The sequence below is a fragment of the Monodon monoceros genome, unplaced genomic scaffold, assembly GCF_005190385.1.
Source record: "Monodon monoceros isolate NGI ecotype Baffin Bay Population unplaced genomic scaffold, NGI_Narwhal_1 Super_Scaffold_22, whole genome shotgun sequence".
NCBI classification, from domain to species: Eukaryota; Metazoa; Chordata; class Mammalia; order Artiodactyla; family Monodontidae; genus Monodon; species Monodon monoceros.
In genome coordinates this window covers 109,143,282-109,168,775 of record NW_021703779.1, presented here as the reverse complement: position 1 = coordinate 109,168,775, position 25,494 = coordinate 109,143,282, and the positions used below count along the sequence as shown (strand labels likewise).

The window sequence follows — 25,494 nt, the reverse complement described above, 5'->3', positions numbered from 1 at the left end:
TAGGCTATGGTAAAATCATTTCTTATGAAGGCAGCCCTTTTAAAGAAGAACATGATGCTCTGGCATATCTCAAGAGGGTTTCTTTTTCCCCTCCCCTGCTGGAAGCACATAGGAATTTTTCTCCAGTGTTCACTCTGAGGACCAGGTGGAGCCCCTGGAGATAAAACTCACAAAAGTGTAGGGACCTAGCTATGACTGGGTCTCCCTGGAGTTTTTAACTCTCAGACTTATTTACACTGAGCCTACAGCAAATTGCCAAGTACAGTTTAGGCTTTCCTACCTTGGCACTGTTTCCTGTGGCGATATCTGCTCATGGGTTTCTGGTCTGGTAAGTTGTGATTCTCTGTATTCACCTGTTTGTCTCTCCAATTTTGGGTGTATGAGTTTGCCCTCTTACTTCACTTCTCTGTTGTATCTAAGAAGAATTGTTGGTTTTTTTCAGTTTGTTCAGCTTTTTACTTGTTGTTAGGATGGAGTGGTGACTTCTAAGCTCCTTACATGCTAGACCATAAACTGGAAGTTTTTTTTCTTTTGGCCTCAATGCACGGCTTGTGGGATCTTAGTTCCCCAACCAGGGATCGAACCCGGGCCCTCAGCAGTGAAAGCGCAGAGCCCTAAGCACTGGACCACCAGGGAATTCCCCAGGAAGTCTTGTGTCTTAATTTTTACATTTACCTTTCCTCTATAGGATCAGTTAAGGCTGCACTTTTAAAAAATAACTGTCAGCCAAATTATTGTGTGGACAGTCATCAGTTCAAGACAATTAGCCTTCTATTTTATTATTACAGGCTCTTATTATTTGCAGCATTTCAAGTAAAAGTAACTGATGTTACCTAGAAATATTTTAGTGATGTTTGAGGTGAAGAATTTGAAACACAATGAGGACTTTTGTGTGTTGGAATTCTGTGTTCATTTACAAAAACGAGTCTTTGTGCTTTTGTGTCCATCTCTTGCTACCATGGCCAACTCAGATCTAAAGTTTCTCATTGAGAGGCTTTTTATACATGTCAATTTAAAACACCAAGTTTTCATGGTACTAAGGTGAACCACAACGGAATCTGGATATATGGTTTTTACTCCTTCGTATTGATTGTTTAGCCTTAGTATCACAGGCAGAAGCTCTGAAAGAAGAAAATGACAGCCTCCGTTGGCAGCTTGATGCCTACCGGAATGAGGTGGAACTGCTAAAGCAAGAACAAGGCAAAGCCCACAGAGAAGATGACCCAAACAAGGAACAGCAGCTGAAACTCCTGCAGCAAGCCCTGCAAGGAATGCAACAGGTAAAGACATTTTGGTCCTCTGAGCTTTTTGGAAGGATAGTAATCAGCTCCTCACTTGTAAAAGGGCCCCTGCAAGCAAATAGAATAGCAAACTTCTTATTTTCTTGGTATTGTGTTCTCTGGCATGGCTGAGGAAGGGATTATGTATTATAGTTCATGAAATATTCTGGCAAGTGCAGAGATAGCAATGGATCACCAATTTTCAAAGAATGTGCATTCAGTAAAAAATACTTAACAATAAAACTACACTGAGCATAACCTAATCTTTTCTTTATGCTACGGAATGTACTTTGGGATTTGGACAGGGTCTCAAGGTCATTATGAAGAACCTTAATTACTTAGATATGCAACAGTGCTGATGAATAAGTATCTAGTTGATGCAATGCTAAATAATACAGTCTTTTAGAAGAAATGGCAAGAATCCTACCCTTGATTTGGTTGGAAGGAGGGGTGTTATGGGTTTTTAAGTATCAGTGCTTTTGGGCACATAATACCAATGTGCTTTGGTTTTGTTTTGTTTTCAGTCATTTATGTGAATGAGTTTACCAGCACGTTATCCCAAGTATAAAAAGTAAAGTAAATAAGTGCATCCAACTGTAAATGCATTCAAATACAACATTGTGTAACAGATGGTCAATATCTAGAAGTTTTATGTAACCACCACAGCAAGACTACTATTTAAAAGATATCAACATCTGTTTCCATTATAGTAAAGGAGTAGTACTTCTGAGTAAGGGTACTATCCTCTTCTGTCTTGCCAGACTACCAGCCATTTTCCTCACAACTTAAACTGTCCAATAATTTTTTAATTGTGTGCCTTGGAATTATCTAGGGCAAAGCTTATTGATGTTTAGAAATCACAAATTGTGAACAGGGAGTCTCTTCTGGCACTAAGAGCCCCATGTTCCTATTACTTCTGCTATCATTGTCTTCCTATGTGACAAGCAATATCACATTAATATTTCACCTTTCCTATTAACAAAATGTGTGAAGTAATGCTTACCTTCCTTTTACTGTCACCGTGGAGTTTAATTAGATCAGGGATCTAGTTTAATTACATCAAATATCTTTCCACCAAAAAATACATCTCCTCAGCTAGACTTCAAAGAATTTCAACCATGTACATCGTACTGTGTCTTTTAGCCCTCCCAATGGTCTTTTGCAAGCCTCTGAAAAGCAAAACTTTGAAAACATTTTCTTGTTGTTGTTTTCCCCTCTTACCTTGATTTGAAACCACTCCACATAAGAATGGAGTGGTTCAATTTAAAACTAATGAACTTTTTTTTCATTCCATCACTTCAAAAACTTCGGTGAGACAATTAGGTCTCTACCTCCTGAAAAATTAATTTTACTCATTTTGATTACTTTTTATTGGACAATAGCCTTGTAAACAATGGTAAAATTTCTCCCATCTTATCCCCGATAGATGTATAGTCGAATATGATGGTTAAGAGCATGGGCTGTGGGGTTGACTCAACCTGGGTTTAAATCCCAGCTCTGGCACTGACTATCTGAATAGTCTTAGGCAAACCATTAAGCCTCTCTAACCTTCAGGCTTATGTATCATAGTTTTATTGTGAGGCTTAAATGAGATCATGCATATGAAACCCTTTGCCCAATACTTGGCACATGTTAGATGCTAAATACATAGTATTTGTAGTAATCATTAATGATGAATCCAGTTCCTTGCCTACTGATAAGGGAACTAACATTTGTGAAATCTGGATTCTTTACTACTTTTCTCACAGAAATTGAACTTGGCTTGGAAAATGGCTATTTGCAAGAATGCTTTACACATTAAGTTCAGTTCTATGCCAAAATCAAGATATTGTCCACATAGTATTAACTGCACCCTACCCTTACATCTGGCTGGAATAGGAAAGTTAAGTGATTAGATCAATTAGTTTCTCAGACTCTTTCTAAAATATGAACAAATCCAAAAGATTCATAAGAGCCAGATAAAATAACTTCAAGTGAAAAGTATCTTGATTTTCCCTTTAGTATCTTTGCATGGAGAAATGGTTGTGTGTACTGGGGGAAAGTGAGGCAGGCCTGCCTAATATCTAACTTCAGACAGTGTTTTTAAGTGAAGTGTGGCTTCTTAAGACTTGATTGTCTTTGGTCTTTCTTGTAGCATCTACTCAAAGTCCAAGAGGAATACAAACGGAAAGAAGCTGAACTTGAAAAAATCAAAGATGACAAGTTACAGGTGGAAAAAATGTTGGAAAATCTTAAAGAAAAGGTACATGAGTACTAAGTGACCCTTTTCCCTTGCCCCCTTTCCCCTTTTCAGTGACAATGAAAATGCCCTGGAAGCTCCTACCAATAGGTATCAATGTGGAATGGTTGGTTGATTGATTGGGGATTAAAAGCCCTTCTCCAGGGTAATTCTTGAATCAAGGGCTCTGCTTTTAGGTATGAGGCATTTCTAAAGGTTCTGGAGAGTATACTTTTCAATGAATAAAATGTCCGTCCATCCCTAACATTCCTCAGTCTTCCTTCTTGGAGAAGATCAGAGTATACACCTCATCCCTGCTTCATCTAGTCAAGGAAATAACAACATAGAAAGCCCATGTGACACAAAATACTTTCAATTAAGCATTTCATTAAACGAAGGAACACAAGTACAACAGAACATTGCCATTTCTTTGCCGACACTCCATCTAGTGTAATAATGAGCTGCTGCAGGTTGAAACAGCCAAAACCAAAAGGGGGGAAACTTGGAAAGCAAACAAGGAGACACATTATTCTAAAGCTAGATAATAGCAACTGGGAAGGCAAAATGGGACTTTGCCTAATGAGAGCCTGCAGCCATAGAACCTCCAGTGAGGACCTCTGAGAAAGTCTGCGAACTTCTAGATGGACTAATGTATCTCAACCATGCATCGGGTGCCCAGTCTATTTAAGGTATGTAAAGTCTACTGATGGCGTCTCCCTGTCACACCTCTCTAATTTCCTTTATGCCTGAACATTCAAGTTAACTTATCCTCTGGAAAGAAAGGCCCATTGACCATAGCTGCCTGACTTAATGTCTCAGAAGAAAGAGAAGATTAGGGGGCTTCCCTGGTGGCGCAGTGGTTAAGAATTTGCCTGCCAATGCAGGGGACACGGGTTCAAGCCCTGGTCCAGGAAGATCCCACATGCTGTGGAGCAACTAAGCCCGTGCACCACAACTACTGAGCCTGCGCTCTAGAGCCCACGAGCCACGACTACTGAGCCCACGTGCCACAGCTGCTGAAGCCCGCTCACCTGGAGCCTGTGCTCCACAACGGGAGAGGCCACCTCAATGAGAGGCCCACGCGCCACAGTGAGGGATGGCCCCCCTCACTGCAACTGGAGAAGGCCCACGTAGCAACGAAGACCCAGCACAACGAAAAATAAATAAATAAAAATAACAAAGAAAAAAAAAAAGAGAGAGAAGATTAGGAGCTTAGACCAAGAGCCAGAAATCAATTCCACAGTTCTACGGTTCCACAAGAGCTCGTGCTATTTCTCTTCTGTGCTCAGGGCAGGAAGATGCAATGCATACGAGCCCTGGGTGTGTTTGCCAGCATAGTGACTTCCCCCAGAGTGCCATTAAGAACTGGCAATCTGGGGGCTTCCCTGGTGGTGCAGTGGTTGAGAGTCCACCTGCCGATGCAGGGGACACGGGTTCCTGCCCCGGTCCGGGAAGATCCCACATGCCGCAGAGCGGCTGGGCCCGTGAGCCATGGCCGCTGAGCCTGCGCATCCCGAGCCTGTGCTCCGCAACGGGAGAGGCCACAGCAGTGAGAGGCCCGCGTACCGCAAAAAAAAAAAAAAAAAGAACTGGCAACCTTGGTGTAATTGAAGCAAATGATTGAAAGTGTGAAGTGTTTTCTTCTGGAGGCCATTTGCAATATGTTTTTAATTTTTCCACTTCATAAAACCAACTCACTTTCCAGTTTTGTGGGTGTTATTAAAGAAATGAGCATAATCCCAGACAAATTCATTTATCAAGCATTTAATTGAAAAGTGCCAAAGCTGCTCTATTTAGCAGGACTTTCCTCATACGATCAGAGCTTCTAAAATGTCCCAGAGCTGCTACTTAGCTCTGTTTTCCTTCTTGCATAAGATGGAGTGTGTGTGTAGTGTAGCCAGAAGACTCTAGATGAACGTGGGGTTATCCTAATGACATCAAGCTTAAAGTCACTCTTCAGGATTGACATCACAAATTGACTTGAGGATATTTTCGTGTAAGCAGCTCTCTGCTTTGTAAAGTATTTCATTTAAAGAAGTGAAGGGTCAAATGGCATTGAAAAATCTTGCAATATTATACCTAAGTCTAAGTGTTTCCCATTTGCAACTAAATATACCTTGAAGTGGCAGCTAAAGAGGACAGGGAGAGAAATCCAACTGATAATCAGAAAACTGTGAGTCAGAATATGTTTCTGTCCTGTTATTTTAAGTGAGGTTTCCTTCAGGGAAAGTCATGACAGTTCATTATAATCTGATCTTCTCTGGGAAGCTGATTTGTGACCAAATATTTCAAACTGTCACAATTAGGTTAGGAAGCAAAGTACCATCACATTAGACTGCAAAAATAATTCCAGGTTGAAAGGAAAGCAATAAGTTTTGGTGAGGAAGGACATTTTTTCTTTTTGTTTGGGTTTCTTGACAGTAAACCACAGTGTGAGTTATTGTCAGTGTTTTGCAATATAACAATGTGACTTATGTCTGTCTTACTGCAGAAAGAACTAGCTCTTGGAATCTGCTAGTAAAATTCAAGGTGATATCATGAACCCTCCCTTGAATTCTGATCGCCCATTTCCTACTACCTTATTGGCCATTCTACCCTTTAAAAGAGCCATTAAACTTTTTTTTCCAGTTTGTTTCCTTTTCATTTATTTTTAATTTAACATTTTAACTGTGTGCTTCTCTTTAAATGAAGTTTATGTTATAAACACTCTGAGATCATTCCATTATTTCCAGTTTTAGGAAAATACTATTCCTCTCTTTTATGTAACTGTTGAATATGCTTCATAGTAATTCATAATGTTTTATTTTTATTATTTTTCATGATTAATACTGTCATCTGTGAAATTAGTTGTTTTATTTGTGGGGATCTAATTTTTTCTGAATTGATGATGTATCTTAATAAAGCAGCTTCGTATTTGTTTATAAAAAAAATTCAAGGTGATAAGCATCCCTTCAATATACCTTCTAATTTTTTAAATGCCAGCTATAATAAAATTGAAGTCAGGTTTCAGTAAGGCTACATTTTGATTCAAGATGGCCAAAACTTCTCAGGATGTCTACATATCTTAAATGAACCCCAATCTGTTAAACTCTCACACTTAAGAAATGGCTTACTGGATCATTTAATGTTTTAAGGGGGTTAGAAGCACATGTACAGCCCGTGGCTTAGAAGTGAGCCAGCAGTTTAAATCAAACTTGGCATGATGGTTACTGACTGGATTGGATTCTAAACACCAAAGATTGAATAGGTCATCAAGAAAGGTTTCCCTTCTGACTACAGCCTGGAAGCCTGTAAATCCACAAAACAACATGTCTTGCAGCAAAGACCATTAGTTTCATTCAGGGGCAGCATCCTGGAAGCTTTGAAGGCATCTTTAAAAAAAAAGAAGGAAACCTGTCCCTGCTGAGGGCTTTCGGAAGGAAAGAAGTGACGAAGCATCCGAGTCATCCATGATCTGCTCCCCCCTCCGGAACATTTCCCCAGCACTCTCTTTTACAACAGCAGTGAGACTGAAGCACTGATTTCTTTTATTCCTTCTTCTGAAGGCTCCTGCTTCACATTTATAATACAGAAAAGATGTTCTCAGTACCCAAAGAGAGAAAGAAAATCCCGAGAACGGTCTGGAGGCATTTTTCAGTTTGGCTGCTGGTCATGGATTTCACCTGAGTATCTCTTATGAAACATACACACTATGCTCAGAAAGAGGAAACTTTCAACAACAAAGAAGTCCACTGTCATGGTCATTTCTTGCTGTAAAGTCATAAATATCCTAATTGATAATGTCCTTATCAGAGAAAAGAGAGAGAGAGCTGACAGTCAATAAATAGAGGCTCTAATTTTTAGTTCAAGAGCCAACAGTTGATTACCTGTGAGTGGATCGGCTACACTGTAGATTCTCCATTCCAATATGGGACTGACCTTTAGCATAGTGTGGACCTAAAATAAAAAAGAATGGTCCTGGGCTTCCCTGGTGGCGCAGCGGTTGAGAGTCCGCCTGCCAATGCAGGGGACACGGGTTCGAGCCCTGGTCTGGGAAGACCCCACATGCCGCGGAGCAGCTGGGCCCGTGAGCCATGGCCACTGGGCCTGCGTGTCTGGAGCCTGTGCTCCGCAACAAGAGAGGCCACGATAGTGAGAGGCCCATGTACCGCAATGAAGAGTGGCCACCGCTCGCCGCAACTAGTGAAAGCCCTTGCACAGAAACGAAGACCCAACACAGCCAAAAATAAATAAATTAATTTAAAAAAAAAAAAGAATGGTCCTTTTCACATTGGGTGGCCTGGGATGAAATCCTGGCTCTACCATTTTCTAGCAATGTGATCTTAGGCAAGTTACCTGATTTATCTGAGCCTCACTTTCCTCACCTGTAGAATGGAGATAAAACATACCTAACAGTACCTGGCATCTTACAGACAATAAATGTTGGGTCTGGTTCCCCAGACTACTTGCATAGAGTCAAGAATGATAAAGGCAGAAGGGAAAAAAAAGACTAGTGAAGATGAATGTCTAAATTTTTGTGTGTGTTTTGAAGGCTTATAAGGAAGCTTTGGATTATTGGTGATGCTTTTGTAATTTATGCTATTTTTCCTCCCATTCAATAAGCAAAATTGCACAGTATTGCTTTCGAGGTGCCGTTAAGAAGTTCCCTGTTGTATAATTGAAACCAAGTCTGTTACCATATAAGGTGCACTGACCCAGGAGACATATTATTCCCACAGGAAAGCTGTGCCTCTAGACTGTGTGCATCGAGCCAGGATAGTGACTACCCTCTGGAGAAGACCCTGAACAGCTGTCCTATCAAATCTGAACGCGAAGCACTGCTAGTGGGTAAGGAAGCTAACACACACATTCAACGGATAGAGTGCAGTGGAGTGGGGGGAAGGATTAACCTAAGATGCATAAGCACATGCCAAGCATTTATGAAGGATGACAGTGCAAGGACCCAGAGTCCTGAAGACAACAGGGTAAGAACAAGTACAGATTTCAATCAAAATGGTAATAGCGGCTCCCAGCCCTCTTCAAACTCCTGGTGACCACTGCCACATCCAGTGTGTCAGTATAAGTGCTATGCTAAGAGGGGGTCCACTGGAGAAACACGTTGTAGATTTTTTAAATCTCTAAGCAAAGATAGGTGAGCCCTCTCACTCCCACTCAAGGGACAGTGCAGACATTGTTTGGCAGAGAGCTTCTCCACATGGGCCTCCGGAGAAGGTGTGTGTCTCTCTCCTGTCTTTCCAGGTTACTGGCAGGTGACTCAGGAGGCTGTCTGTGGGGTGTTGGACCCTGGTGGGCTCTGATGAGATAAATGCTACAATTGCTCTCGTTACATAAAAATTTTTTCACAGAGGCAAGATAGCATAAGTGGTTAATGAATCAGACAGAACTAGCTTTCTGTCTTGACCCCACCATTTTCATCCTGAGCTTCAGTTCTTCCGTCTGCAAAATGGGCATCATAATATTACCTGTCTAAAAGTAGCTGCAAGTATTAAATACGACAATTCATCTAAATCACTAAACACAGTGCCCAGCCCATAGTAAGCCCTCAATAAATGAGAAACATTTTGCACTTACAGCACTATTCACAAATGCTTGTTGACTTTATATTCTATTTGGAGAACAGTGGCAGATTGAGCCCCTTTAAAATGACTAAAATATTCAGTCATTTAAAAGGGGCTAATCTTGGGCCTCAGCAGATAATCCCAGCTGCCTTCTAGGAAGCTGAGCCACACTGTAGCCTCACCCCAATCTCAAAAGTTCTCCACACTAATTAGCTTCTGCATATTTTAAAGATGTATCCGCCTCCTTCAGTAATGGATATTGTACTCAGATTTAACACTTTGATATGTTAATAAAGATGCACAGGGGGATCTGCCAGTGAGTCTTCAAGAAGAGTGACAACTTATTTCCGTTTTCGAACTCAAAGTTCTTTAACAAATTGGCATGGCAACAGGGAGACCTGTCAGAGAAGAGCTATGGGTAGGAGGAAACCTCTGTAAATGGATAGTTCTAGAAACAAAGATTCTTAAGTGTTTAGTGTTTTTCTTTTTAAAGAAAGTAGTCTTGAACTCACAGAAAGGAAAATCTATTTTTTAAATTGGTTATTTGGGTGTGAACCCACAAAAACTGCTTCGTATTTTGAAAGCTATGGAGTTACTTCTTGGCATTTGACAGGATTTCTTGACCATAGTGTCTAGAATTCCTTTGAATATGGACTGTCTTCTTCAGAATTTAAGTTTCTCAGCTTGAGTCAGTGTTTAGAAATTCAATTTACCAAGTCATTTAAGAGTAAAGTAGGGCTTCCCTGGTGGCGCAGTGGTTGAGAGTCCGCCTGCCGATACAGGGGACGCGGGTTCATGTTCCAGTCCGGGAAGATCCCACATGCCGCGGAGCGGCTGGGCCCGTGAGTCATGGCCGCTGAGCCTGCGCATCCGGAGCCTGTGCTCCGCAACGGGAGAGGCCACAGCAGTGAGAGGCCCGTGTACCGCAAAAAAAAAAAAAAAAAAAAAAAAAAGAGTAAAGTAGTGTTATAAGTAATAGTATCCATTTTGAATAAAGTTTTGAACCCTACCATCAGTTCCTCCTGGATCCTCCAACCCACCCGCTTGCCATCTAATATTGGAGGACTTTTACAGAGAACTTATTTGAACTTTAAGCTACAATTTAAACTTGTGATATTCTTTGTCAGGTGCTTAAAGGGATATAGACAAGTCATAGTTTATAAACCAAATCAAATTTAGCTTTTATTTCCTGGCAGTTTTCAGCAAACTAAGTTCTGGGTCTGTTTGATATACCTAAGATCTTATGAAAGGAGATGAATTCAAAAAAAAATAAAGAAAAAATAGTAGACTTTTGAACAATTTATATGCTGCCTGTTGCCAGAGAAAGAAGTAGTATTAGCACAATTAACCTGGTGGCCAGAATAATCAAGGCAATATGTGTAGCTGCCAATCACTCCAGAGTTAGAAATCATGCACATCCCTGGAGGCTGTAAATTGCTATAAGAATTCTGTTACTTGAAGAGATTCAGGGCTCTGAGGACAAACAGAATGCTAGTCACCACTTGAATGAAGGAAATGTTTGGCTTTTCTTTACAGACCTACTCACGGAATAACACCCAAATACAATCAGCAGATTCTCTTGTGAGAGGCACAAGGTTAATCAGGCAAAGTACATGATTTGTACTTTTGCCACAACAGCAAGACATTATTAAATGCATAAGAGGCTAAAATCCAATTTAAAGATGGTTCAGAGGAACTGCAAAAACCCAGCACAATCTAAAGTCATTGTAAAAGTCTAAAGTCATTGTAAAACGTAGAACTCAAATGGCGTTTAGCCATCATGAATGATGGAAGTGACTCCTCAAATGCCAGATTTTCTGCATGCGGTATAGTGCAGTGAGAGGCAGTACACATAGTGGTTGAGAGCAACTGTCTGGATTCAAATACCTGCCACTTACCAGCCGTGTGACCTTGGGCAATTTGCTTAAACTTTCTGTGGCTCAGTGTCTTCTCATCTGTGAAATGGGGATGGTAGGTAATACCTACCTCACAGGGTCGTTGTAAAGATTAAATGTGTAAAATATATATAAACTTAGAATAGTGCCCAATACATAATACGATGTACATATGAGTTGACTCTTGCTAGACGCTATCATGTGGCATCTCAACGAATACAATGCTCAAGTGTAACCTCCATGCTATTGTCTCTATAGGGATTATCTCCACATTCCTTCATGTCCACCCATTTGGAGCAAGCATTGAATATATCTGCTCCTACTTGCACCGTCTTGATAATAAGGTATGTGGGGGCCTGAGATGGCCATGCAAGGCCATGTAGGGTTCTTTGTGAACAGGTGGCCTCACTCTCCTCAAGCACAAATAAGTCATTAGCAATCACTGTAAGGAAATTTCCCTCACCTATTCTCTCACTGTGATTCAGCATAAAGTTTCTCTCTTGCTAATAGGGTGACCGTCTGTCCCTGTTTGCCTGGGACTGAAGGGTTTCCTGGGACTTGGGACTTCTAACGCTGACACCGGGGAAGTCCTGGGCAAACCTGAATGAATTGGCCACCCTACTTCCAAGATATATCTTAGAAGAATTTTCCTCCTTTTACTTTACATATCATATGCTAATTAACAAATATTTCTCACCAGTCAAACTTTTGCCCTGGGCCTTTAGCCATTAGCACTGCCATTATCTACAATGACACAATCAAGGCAGGGACAAAAAAAGTTGGAACAATAAGTCTGTAATACAGACTGCATATTTGCTCACAGCTGATCTCATGGGCCAATTCCTTCCCTGAATGCTATCCTGTGGGGGAGCTCACAAAGCATCAGGAGCAAGGGTAAGTGCCAGTTCCCTGGAAAGTCAAGGATGCCTGCCTCATATAGGCAGGAGGGGACTCTTGACCCCTCAGAATAAATAAACTCATGATACAATTTTTTCAGAAGCAGCATTCAGTTAAAGCTGCTCATGGATTGTACTCACTATTTCATAGGATCTGGGCCTTTTGAGAAGTGCCATTGGAATGCAGACTTCTGACAGTTAGATGTCCAAAATGTTAAGCCATTTAAGCATATATCCTCTTTTTCTTTTAACATTTTTATTGGAGTATAATTGCTTTACAATGGTGTGTTAGTTTCTGCTTTATAACAAAGTGATTCATCTATACATATACATATATCCCCATATCCCCTCCCTCTTGTGTCTCCCTCCCACCCTCCCTATCCCACCCCTCTAGGTGGTCACAAAGCACCGAGCTGATCTCCCTGTGCTATGCGGCTGCTTCCCACTAGCTTTCTGTTTTACATTTGGTAGTGTATATATGTCCATGCCACTCTCTCACTTCGTCCCAGCTTACCCTTCCCCCTCCTCATGTCCTCAAGTCCATGCTCTAGTAGGTCTGTGTCTTTATTCCCGTCTTACCCCTAGGTTCTTCATGACCTTTTTTTTTCCCTCAGATTCCATATATATGTGTTAGCATACGGTATTTGTTTTTCTCTTTCTGACTTACTTCACTCTGTATGAGACTCTAGTTCCATCCACCTCACTACAAATAACTCAATTTTGTTTCTTTTTATGGCTGAGTAATACTCTATTGTATATATGTGCCACATCTTCTTTATCTATTCGTCTGTCGATGGACACTTAGGTTGCTTCCATGTCCTGGGTATTGTGAATAGAGCTGCAATGAACATTGTGGTACATAAGCATATATCCTCTTAACAGAGGCACTGGCCCATTTGGTAATCCAGCTGTGGTGATACATCCTCCTCACGGCATTTGTTTTAGTTTTAGCTAGCACTCGCCTGGCATTTATCTCTGGGAAGTGATGCTATTCTGCAATTAAGCGGCCAACCCATTGGCAGTGAAGGGAGGGATTCAATGTGAGCACCAGGACCAAGTGGTCTGTTGAGGTGGTTTGAAACTGAACTCTGTGTCAGTAAAAACGATCCAGTTTTTTTAATTGCAAAAATAATGCAAACATATTCTCTTTAAAATGTAAGCAATATAGAACTACAGTAAAGGCAAAGGGAGAGTTCCCCACAGTCACATCTCTCAAGGATAACCATTGTTAACAGTTTGGCATATCTTATTTCAGACACTTTTTTATACATCTGCTGCACCTATATTGTATGTATATATCTATAAGCATTATAGATTTATGTTTTTTGAAATGGGGATTCAACTCTACATGATACTGTGCAGTGTGCTTCATTCACTTAACTGGATACAGTTCACTACTAGCACTGGGGAGAAGGCATGACCTCACTCCTAGTCTAGTGCCAGTTCCTCTTGAGCAGCTTCCTGCCAGGGTAGTACCAGGGCCTCCCAAAGAGAGCCTGCAATGGTACTATAAGAATTTGGGGGGGGGTCCCTTCTACCACCTTTATAAATATTTACTGTGACAGCAACTTGGGATTTCTTTAAGGATCCCATAGTGCTCTTCAGCCAAGCCCTAGTATCCAGGTTCACAGTTAGGAAAGTTGCTACTATGCTACTAACATAAAGATGAAGCAAACCCTAAGGGTCAACAGATTTGTTTTTGTTTTTATATTGGGGTGTGTGTGTGTGTGTGTGTGTGTGTGTGACAGAGAGAGAGAGAGAGAGAGAGAGAGAGAGAGAGAGAGAGAGAGAGAGAGAGGGGAGTGGGGAGAGGGAGCAGAGAAGTAGGAACACAGAGCATTCTCTATTCCTGTCACTTTTCCTTTGTGAACTAAGACGGGTGTGAAGACTTCTACTCTGGTGGCAGCCATTTCTGCCTCCCTCTCTTCCCCAAAGGCTTTGTAGCTTCAGTGGGCCTGAACGTAACATCACCAGCACTGATAAGCCATCATTCAGCTGGCTGCAGACCCAAGCCTCTCCGCATGACCGACACCAGCTCTTTCCCAGAGAAAGCTTGGTGGCGATCAATCTCAAAAACATCATGCTAAGTGAAAGAAACTAGTCACAAAAGACTATATATTGTACAGTTACGCATATATGAAATTTCCAAAAACTGCAAAATCACAGTGAAAACAATCTGAGTCAGGGTTTGGGAGTAAAGATTGACTGCAAAGGGGCACAAAAGAACCTTTGTGGGGGGGTGATGGAATGTTCTAAAACTGAATCGTGGTGACAGTTGCACTATTGTATAACTTTACTAAAATTCATCAATGTGTACATGTAAAATAAGTGAATTTATTGTATGTAAATTATGCCTAAATAAAGCAGTTATGAAATACAGAAACAAAAAGAAATTTCAGTGGACTCAGGCGGTCCAAGCAGAAGAAGGCTTCCATCTGTAATCCACTCAACCGACACATACACACACACAGGGAGGGGAAGGTCGACCCCACGCCTAGCACACACACGTGCGCGTCAGCATTCTAAAGCAACATTGGGGGGGGAAGCCAGATTAGGAAGGTGGGACTGGTTCTGAATGGAGATGTCCTCTCTGTCCCACAGATCTGTACCAGTGATGTAGAATGTCTCATGAGCAGACTCCAGCATACCTTCAAGCAGGAAATGACTGGAGTTGGAGCCAGTCTGGAGAAGAGATGGAAATTCTGTGGCTTTGAGGGCTTGAAACTGACCTGAATCCCTTTGCCTGACAACCTGGGATCCTGAAAATAAATGTGTGTTGGACAAGCTTAGAAAGTGATTTGTATTTTCAATGGTTTTCAAGTGGAAATTGCTTTAAATTTGTCAATTCATTCCTGGAATATCTTTTGACTTAAAATAAGGATCCTAGAGTAGCACCTCAAGCTACAGGCCCTGTAAAGAAATTGACTCAAACCTCAAGTGCTGTAACTTCCTCCTTTTCTGTCAATTGGTTGTCTCTTTTTATTAGTAGTATTTAAAAAGGCCTGAGGCTACAGAGTATTTGGGGTGTTTTCAGTGTCTGTACTACTGTTGTAGACTTTAGTATTTTTTAAACACTGTTAACTGAAATGTTTTGATGATTTATATGTGATTTGTGTTTCAGAACTTCTCTTCACATTAATGTTGCTACTGGTGAGAGGAATGTGAGGAGCACTAGGGACTCCATAACTGACATTGTCTTTCCAATTCCCAGTAGGCCAGTAAGTGAATAACATATCAGTGTCTTCTAGAAGGTGCTTGACCAGGTTCACCTTTTAAAAGACAAAGCATGGTTTGTGGCTTTTTACAAAATTACTGTGAACGAAAAGTTGACAAATGTTTCAAAGTTATTTTCTCTAATGTATCAGATAAAAGGTTTATTTCAGAATTTTTAAAAAACTAGATGTATTCACAGAAAGCAAGTGTCTAGTATGACTGGCATGTGTATGTGGTATTCAGAGTCACTTTGTAAATAGCCTGCTTTTAAAGGAGGGCATGTTTAGTTTTCTATGAATTAAAACACATGTGTGTGTTCACACACACACACACACACACACACACACACACACACACACACACACATTAGCAGAAGGGATTTATTTTGATATGCTTCCCCTCTGGTCTTCTTACAAAGTCTGGTGGTCCCTTTTCTTCTGCTGTCAGTGTGTTGAATTGCAAACCATGTACTGCTGTAAATACTATGTTTACGTCATGCTGAATGTCTGCAAAGAGTTGATATGAGTATTAATAGAAAATTCCTGGTAATGAATAAATAGTAGGCTAGGGTGTGTGAAGCTTTGCACAAATAGGTCGGCTCCACCTAGAGTCCTGAGAACTGGGACTCCTCTAGTTCTGCGGTGCCCACCAGCAGATTACAATGGCAGAGTGTGCGTGGACCAGTCAGGAAGTCCTGGCTGATGGAAAAGAAATGGAAAGGATGAGAACTGGGGACTAGTATCCTGAGGCAGAGATGGTCTTTTCTTCTGTGGTGTTGGTGGTGCTTGTAATAACATAAGCATGCCCTCCCTTGAGTCTTGATTGAAAATAAGAGAATGTACTAAGCAAAGCCAGTGAAGAGTATTTCACAAAAATACTTTGTAAATCACATGTCAGTAGTGTTCAAAGTTGTATTTTTAAAAGATAAATATTCCTTTTTTATACCTCAGTTTGGTGTCCTGTTTTGAATCGCTTGCTCTCTAAGTAATCCTTTAGTAAATCATCTCAATTTCTTCCTTTGAGTTACCAGAATATTGGAAGAAGATGCTAAACCTTCTGCTTTGACAGCTAGAAAACAGGATTCCACAGCAGCACATTCATGCTGAAAGCTGGCTTCCCCCTAAGCAACCAGCTGTGGCACCAGCAGGAAGCAAGGGTTATTCTTACAGTAGCTTCCTCAATGAAGCATCTCTGTCGTCAACGCTACAGGCTTTGATTCATCAGTCTCAGGGGTCGTGCAATACCTTGTTTTAATAACACCTATGAAATAGGGGAAATTTGCCACTTAACAATTATTTCTTATTTAAATAAGTTAAATAAAATGCATTTAAAGCAACTGCCACACCCAGGCCCCTTGCTCTCCTTCACTCGATCTACTTGTAGTACAAATGCTTTCTTCCTATTATTCCTGCCAACTTAGTCCAGGTGTACTTCTCCCAGCCTGCTTGAATATACTAGTTGTAATGGTGAATTTTGTGTGTCAAGTTGGCTACACTGTAGTGCCCTGTTGCTTGGTTGAATACCAGTCTAGATGTTGCTGTGAAGGTATTTTTGAGATGTGATTAACATTTAAACCAGTAGACTTTGAGCAACATATCTTACCCTCCATAATGTGGGTGGGCCTCATCCAATCAGCTGTAAAAGACTGAAGTCCTCCAAGGAGAAAAGAATTGTGCCTCCAGATTGCTTTGGACTCAAAACTGCAGCATTAACGCCTGCCAGAATTTCCAGACTGCCAGCCAGCCCCGCAAAATGTCAAACTTTCCAGCACCCAAAATCACATCAGCCAATTCCTTAAAATAAATACATACGTACATATATATATTTATTTATACACACACACATATATACATATGTGTATACACATACAGATATATACATATATATATGTATGTATGTACATATACATCCCATTGGTTCTGTTTCTTCAGAAAGTCCTAACGCACTAGTCCAGAGTTGTTCAAAATGTATAAAAATAGAGTATGGGGACATATGTATGCATATGGCTGATCCACTTTGGTGTACAACAGAAACTAACACAGTATTGTGAAGCAATTATACTCCAATAAAGATGTATTTTAAAAAAGAGTAAAGGAGAATGCTACAGCAGTGTTAAAAAAATAGAGTATGTTTGCATTATATTACATAATCAAATTGCAGCACATACCATCTCTCACAATCCTTTTCATTCACCATAGAAATCTATTAAAGAAGCTATTTTTTCCTTACAAATGCTATTTATTGTTCTGTTGTTCCTCCTGAATTTTGAAATTTTACTGTTTTGTTATTTTTAGGAGATACAGTAGTTAGATTTTTCCAGATAATAATGAATAGAAGCATTCTTTTATTTTACAAATGATTATTTCATCTCCCTTCCTAGTCCTGTGACATCACCAGTTCTGATTTTTTAATATTACCAAGTTGCTTGTTAAATGTCTTCAATGCAAATGGAAAAGTTAGTTTTCAGAGCAAATCTTGGACGCATATCTGTGTTCAAGTTATACAGTGTTTCATATTTAATTGTGCCCCAAAATGTATGCTTTTCATATAATGCAGAATAAACTATGTTACTTGAAAAGACAGCATAGATGTGCAAGACCTTTTGACTCACCTGGTAGGACTGGGTGAGCCCTTCGGATTCTTAGCTGTCTTGGACAGTCTATCAAAAAGACCTGGATTCACTTTTCACCACAACTGCTACCATCTACTGAGCAACTGTTATGCTCTCATGCTGCCTAAAGTCATTTACCACCTGTGGACACAATGGGAGCTTCCATTTTTTAAATTAAGGAGAAATAGTACCTTCCCCAGAGAGTGGTGGTCAAGATTCAATAAGATAGTACCTGAAAATGGCTCAGCCAGTGCCTAGCCCAGAGTGCATTCACAATAAAGAGTTATGATTTTATAATTATGGTTCAGTCAAAAGTAATTAAGAGTCGTGACCTTGCTCTCATTTTAAGAAAAATGTTTTTGTGTTCACACCTAGAATTGTGGGCTACATCATGTTGCTAGGCCTCAAGAAAGGAAATTCAGCTGTTTAAACATATTCGGAACATTAACTCAGTCCCAGGCACTCTGCCAGACACTGTGGTATACAAGAACCTAGGGGCAGGACAGGAATAAAGACGCAGACGTAGAGAATGGACTTGAGGACACGGGGAGGGGGAAGGGTAAGCTGGGACGAAGTGAGACAGTGGCATGGACATATATACACTACCAAACGTAAAATAGATAGCTAGTGGGAAGCAGCCACATAGCACAGAGAGATCAGCTTGGTGCTTTGTGACCACCTAGAGGGATGGGATAGGGAGGGTGGGAGGGAGACGCAAGAGGGAGGGGATAGGGGGATATATGTATACATATAGCTGATTCACTTTGTTATACAGCAGAAACTAACACAACAATGTAAAGCAATTATACTTAAATAAAGATGTAAAAAAGAAAAAAAGGAGCATGGCTGGCCCTTGCCCTCAGGGAGCTAGAAGGGTAGGCTTTAACACACTGAGCTTAAATCCTTCATAGTTTACTACAACTGTGAAACAAACGTAGATAGCACTTCCTTGTTTCAGCTGAGACTCTGAGTTGAGAAGTTCCTAAAAGGCAGAGATGAGATTTGAATTTTGGTCTGCCCAACTGAAAACTCAAAACTTTCTAATGGCCCAGTATCTTATTTAACCTCCATATCAACCCAATTGCTAAGAATTATTACAAACCCTACGTTGTATTCAATACATTCACATGCCATTATAGAGAACCTGGTATGTACAAGCCTTGGTCCTAGAAATTCAAAAGGGAACAAAATATGACCTCTTCCTTCAAGAGTGGACACTCTGGTGGGGATGCCTGCTAAATGACACAGTCATGTACAAGGTTCTGCAGGAGGGACATCAAGGAAGGCTTCGCAAATGTCAGGAAGTGTGAAATATGGTAAGAGGAGAAAACAGGCTCAGAAAGGTTAAACAACTAGTATGTGACAAAGTCTAGGAGTTGAGCCCAATCTGCCTGGCTTCAATTTATTCTCTATCATACCATGGTCCCCAAGGCCACTTTCTAACACTGTCACTTAACCCCTCTGAGCCTTTGTTTTTTCATCTATAAAGTGGAAATCTAAGTGTACTTCCCTCAAAGGGTCATTTAAGAGGCTTTGCTCAGTGTAAAGTGCCCATTACTAACTATGCTTGGCAAAATACATACTCAATAAGGAGCTATAATAATTATTCAACTAATAATCATATTAACAATGCTTTAATGACACCAGAGCTACCTTTCCAGTATTGGGAATCCCATAGGGCCACAGGTAACTCAAAAGAAGAATGAGACTGGCTGGTTCAGAAAAATTCAGGAGATTTTACTGAACGATGCTCCATCAGAGGTAAGTAATGCCTGGCCCAAGCCTGACATAAGGAAGAAACTTCCTTCTGCTGTCTTATGATACAGTCTCCAGTAACCTTCCAATTTTACCCCTCCTATCACAGGACAGACCACATGTCATAAACAAGGCGGCCAGAGGGGGCTTAATCTTCTTTCCCATATCCCAAGATCCATAACACCATTCCATTCTTCCAGTTTGGCAGGAAGCTTTGAAGATCTCAGCTTGCCTAAATTTTCTATCTGGGTGGAAGATCTCAAAGGCATACTGAAGCAATTGCTTAGGGCAACAGAGGGAAGGAAAAGGAATTGATCACACACAAGTACAAGCATTCAAGGCTGTATAACCTCATGGAGATGATCTCAGATCTTGGGTAGAAAATGGATGCAGGACGTAAGAAAGAGTGTTCTTTACCTAACTGTGCTCACTCCAAGTCTGTTTGAATATTAGATTACCCTAAACTTGATAGATCTCTGGGGCATCAGACCTCTGCAACCTTAGCTCATTAATACTCCTCAACAAATACCTCACATTGTGCTTCAAAGTGTTTTCAAACCAACTCTGTACACAGGCATTATGTCATCTGATCTTCACAACACCCTGCAGGGGCAGATGGTTCCCTCCCCATTATTGCCATGAAGGAGAACAAGTCTCAGAAGGAGAAAAGCCATACCCCAGGTCACACAGCTACGTGGATGGTGGAGCTGGAGTGAGAATGCAGGACTCCTCTGAGTCCTCCCGATTTCCACCACCCTTCAGAGCCTCTGCCTTGTATGGCTGAGAGAGTATAAAGGAGGGGTTCTTAATTTTTGGTGCCATGTACCCCTTGGGAAATCTGGTGAAGCCTGTGAACTCTCTATCAGAATAACATTTTTAAATACATGAAATAAAATACAAAGGAAACCAACTGTATTGAAATAATACCGTTATCAAAACACATGTGTGACATAGTAGCGTATGTGCTCCTATAACACATTAAATAGCAACGTGCAATGACAGGTCTAATTACTATAATTCTGAAGTAGATAAACATAAATATTTCAAAAAATCTGCAATAACTTGTGATATGATAATATCTGTGATACTTGTGAAAAAGTCACAGGTCCTGCTAATACTTCTGTACTTTGTTTACTTACATTTATAATGGAAGAAAACTCTAAACTTCAGTTAGAGGTTAGTGAAAATCTAAACGTATTTTTTCCATCCAAATTCACACACTTCCTAAGTTCTTCCCACAGTCTCTAGGTTAGGAAAAGAAACTCCTGATAGAGGAGGTTGATGAAATATAAAGTGAGAGCCCTCAAAGTGGGACCAGGATTAGTTTCATTAAATATATTAATGTTTATAAATTAGAACAGTGCCCATCACATAGTAGCAATAAATTTTACATAGATAGAGATACTGATTTTTTTGTACATTTTGAAATGGTGAAATTCTAAGTCAATACAAAACTGGCAGGAGAGTCCCATCTGTATTTCTGGGTGAAGAAGTGACAGATGAGCTTCAATGTGAGCAAACACAAAGTACTGCATTTAGGAGAAAATGAGACAAATGCTATTCACAAGATGTTAGTCTCCAAACCATCAGTTCTGGCAAAGGAAAGGGATCTGGGAGTTGTTGGAGAGAAGTCCAATGTGTGGTTGGAATCATAAAAAGACAACAAATTCTAAACACGTTAAAAAATAGAAACAAAATATAAGACATTATCTTATTCCCATTTTTTAAAAAAAGTTTTGTACCCACACCAGTAAAACAGTTTGTTTCCATGTGGCTGGACCTCAAGACATGAAATTCAACATTTCAATTCAAACGCTGCTCAAGTGCTTATTCTGTCCAAGACATTCTACCAGCAATAGGGGATGCAAGGATGAATATGAGAGTGTACCTGTCCTTGAGGAGTTTGAAGGAGGAGCTCTAAGAGTCAAGATTAGTGGGTTTTAATACATGAACGAAATATGTTCTACCCAGTGGACCAGAACCATATAGTCCAAGAGAGAAAAACCTGGAATGTTGAATTCAGTGTTTTTCACATAATAAGCTCCTTCACCCTCCCCTCTCCCGCTCCCTCTCCCTCTGCCTCTCTCTTTCCCGCTCTCTTTCACTCACTCACACACACATACACACACACACACACACACACACACACACACATATACACACACAGAAGCGTGTGCAGCACTTAGCAACACCGGTATTACAAGCAATCATGCTTTGTTTATTCAGCAATAGAAGACATTGAGGTATTTAAATGAGTTTACCAGATAACTGAAACATGCCCCTTCCAGTACCAACCTTTTTAAAAAATCAATTTAAATGAAAACATTTCTAAGATGTTTTACATCCATTCCCATACTGTTAAACAGAGCGTTCTTGACCTGTCCTGACCTTGCTGTGATGACTCCATATCAAATGACTCAATGACTATTAACTAAAAACGTTAGTTATGAGAAAACTACTGAGAAAGAATATTCTTCCACTAACTCAACTACACATGGAACAATGAAAGGGCTGATTCCCTGATAAACATCCTTGCTCATTAAATGGCTAAAACCAGCCTCCAGCAGCCATAACTAGCTATGCTAACCCAGGCTCACCATTCTAGAAATGCTGGGGCTAAGAGCTGCTCGTGGGACCACTAGCAGGGACGTTACTCTGAATCTCAATGGTTTGGAGGGCTAAAGGTGCCTGCCCCCTCTGCTGACCTAACAGCCTGTGGAAAAGGACACAGTATTGTCTCACTATTCTCCAACCTCTGCCCAAATATGCTAGTGAGAAATACTACCATGAAATGGACATTTGGTTTATCAGACAGCTAAGTCACAAGAATTGGACTCCCCGGTTCTGTCACTGGCCCTGAGACCTTAGGCAAGTCACTCAGCCTCTGGACAGTGAGAGAGAGGATGCTGGCATTGCTGGCTACATTTTTCTTGCTTGCTCACCTAATAGAACCAAGTAGGGCCATGATAGGGTCCATCAGACTGTGGCGGCCCAGGTTGATGAGCATTGTGTTCTGGCCAGTGTTCAGGAAGTGAATCTGCACTGTTATCAACTTGGCGAGCCAGAGACAGTGCAGGACCTGTGGCAGCAAGAGTCCTGAGGGACAAAGGTGGAAGAAGCCACAGGTAGAGACCCTTCATTGCCACCATCTCCCATGTGAACCCTCTAGCAACTGTATTCACCCCTTCTTCCCCCAGTTGGCCCATGACTCCCTCCTCCTTCACTTGGAAGGGCACAGAGACAAAATAAAATCATACCTACTGCCGACACCAAGCCCCAAGGCCAGTCTGGAATGACTCTCTATGGTTACCTTAGCATAACTCTGCTCTGCTGCGTCCAGCGTCAGAGTCAGAGCCTCCAGCAGCAGCTGCTTCAGCTAGTGTGCGACCTCGAGGCTGTCCTCTGCAGTGGAGTAAAGGAGGCTCGTTGAGTCTCTCCGACCCCCAGAGCAGGCTGTTCTCACCCCAGTCACTCGTAGTGACAGAGGGCTGGAATAGAAGCATCCCAGCTCACGTTCACAGGGAAGCAGGTATATCTCACTCACGTAAAGGCTATTGGTCCAGAAGTGCACACTTCGGAGATTGAGTGGCCCCTCTGGTTCTTCATTTCTCTCTGAAACATCAGGACAGGCTTACACGCATCAAGATACACATTGATTCCTGATAGATGTTACCCTGAATTTACAGGCTATAGATCCCAACAGATACAAATGCCTTCCAAGTCCCCCTCTCATCTCTTACCTACCCATCTGGTCCCTGCTGAGTGACTAATACACATGTCAGCTTCTAACAGCCAATCTCATAGGTTCTTGCCCTTCTTAGCCTCAATAAGCTTCCTTCCCTGGCCAGAGCAGCACTGCACTGAGGGTGTGCTCTACTCACCACAGGGCTGAGACTCAGCCAATTTCAGTTGGATGCAGGCAGCTGGCTCATGCTTCTCATTGTCCCTAGGGCATCAGCATTTGATGGAGTCAAGCAAAGCTGTCCTCAGTGTACCGTTCTGCTCAGGAGAAAAGGGAATATGCCAATGCCTCAACCAGGGACTGCAAAGCAGACAGGATTGGCTGAGTCCCCTGGTCCTGAAAGTTCCTTAAAATCTCCCCCAAAAGGAAAAAGTTAAGCGAAAATGAAAATGAATACAAAAGTTTATACTATCCCCCAATGTTCATAGCAGCACTATTTACAATAGCCAAGACATGGAAACAACCTAAGTGTCCATCAACAGGTGGATGGGTAAAGGAGTTGTGATACACACACACACACACACACACACACACACACACACACACACACTTAAATACTACTCAGCCATAAAAAGGAACGAAATTTTGCCATTTGCAGCAACATCGATGGGCTTGGAGGGCATTATGCTAAGTGAAGTAAGTCAGACGGAGAAAGACAAATACTGTATGATGTCACTTACATGTGGAATCTAAAAAATACAACAAACTAGTGAATATACCAAAAAAGAAGGAGACTCACAGATACAGAGAATAAACTAGTGGTTACCAGTGGGGAGTGGGGTGAGGGGCAATATAGGGGTGAGGGAGTGAGAGGTACAAACTATTGGGTGTAAGATAGGCTCAAAAATGTATTGTACAACACGGAGAATACAGCCAATATTTTGCAATAACTGTAAATGGAAAGTAACCTTTAAAACTATAAAAATAATAAAATTTTAATGGAGGCCATAAGATATGTCACTCAAAACTGAGAAAGTTTTAAGAGTGGCAGCGTTGCCACTATTAATTTTGATGAGACACAAGGCCTAGACTTAGACTTTCCAGGCAAAATGAGATGCTTGACCCCTTAAGGGAGCCAGTTTGAGTTGTGTGTTGTGGTAATAATTAGGTAAAATATCTTAACTGATATTTAGAATTAAGTAATCCAAATGCAACTATATTTCAACTGGTATGTCTATAAATACAATGTAGGAAAGATAAGAGTTGAGGACTTAGATGTGAAGCTCTTAATCAAATAGAAGGTCTCATTAAAAAAAATTATGTTATCCTGAGCATAAGGAAATAGGCACACCCTCTCTGCTGGTGGGAGTATGAACAGTAAAACCTTTCAGAAGGGAGAAGACTTTAAAAGTGTAGTCATATGTTATTCTAACAATTTCACTTCTAGAAATATATCCCTTAAAAACGGCAGAGAAAAGTGCTAAGATGAATGTAAGAAGGATATTTAATAACAAATAATTAGAAACAATCCAGATGAGCAAAATTAGGGCTAAGAGAATATCATATAGCCATTAAAACTGATGTCAATTTCAGAAATATTCATGATACGTTTATTGTTAAGTGAGAAAAGCAGTCTATTTCATATCTGCACAGCATGATGTAAGTTTTGTTTAAAATATGTAAATATATATGTATATACGTTTGTGGATACGTGCAAAGAAAAGGGTGATACCAAATTGTTTGCAGTGCTTGTCTCCAGATGGTAGATAGACACAGAGGGATTTTTTTTCTGTGTTGTTCTGTTGTCCAAGTGTCTTATATTGAATATGCATTACTTCTGTAATCAGAAAAAAGTTATTAAAAGAATATTTAAATGTGGAAGCAAGAAAAAGTTATTAGATTGTACAGTAACAGAGGTTCTAAGCCTACAGTTTAGGGTTTCCATCTTCTTCCTTCTAGCAGTCATCTAGCCCTTCTCTCCCTGGAGGTGTATCTGTTTTCAGATTAAATATCTTCTCCTTCTTTTTCCTGTTTGATTCTTACCTGGAGTAGGTTAGGAACCATATCATTAAGTCTGTAAACAACTTAAAATAAGAGACAATTGAGTAAAGACCTGAAAGTTATATCAGAGAAAATCACTGATTTATGACTCAAATTTTTTCACCCAATTCTGTAACCTTCATATCCACTCCATTTCATATCACACCTAAAGGCAAAATCTTTAACCTGGCATTCAGGGACCTTCATGTTTTGGCCAAAGACTTCATTTCTAATCTTATTTCTCACTTCTGCCACCCTTCACATACCCTACTTAAGCCTAACTGAACTCCCTGTGCTTCCCTCTACATCCCAAGTCCAAATACTACCCATTCTTCAAGTCCCAGCT

General features: G+C 40.8%; 1 protein-coding gene across 8 annotated transcripts in view; it reads left to right on the top strand.

The window, feature by feature from the left end:
- The window catches only part of ENOX2 (ecto-NOX disulfide-thiol exchanger 2), a 284,835-nt gene extending 268,794 nt beyond the window's left edge, over positions 1-16,041 (top strand). For 5 of the 8 annotated variants that reach the window (XM_029240322.1, XM_029240321.1, XM_029240318.1 and 2 more), the window contains 5 exons: positions 1,099-1,280; positions 3,415-3,522; positions 8,217-8,325; positions 11,210-11,295; positions 14,449-14,580. In XM_029240322.1, the coding sequence (XP_029096155.1) occupies positions 1,099-1,280; positions 3,415-3,522; positions 8,217-8,325; positions 11,210-11,295; positions 14,449-14,580 (617 nt within the window). Of the gene's footprint in view, positions 1-1,098; positions 1,281-3,414; positions 3,523-8,216; positions 8,326-11,209; positions 11,296-14,448 lie in introns of all 8 variants that reach the window. The other 3 variants (XM_029240315.1, XM_029240320.1, XM_029240314.1) reach the window with 3 other exon arrangements.
- The last annotated feature ends 9,453 nt before the right edge of the window (positions 16,042-25,494 follow it).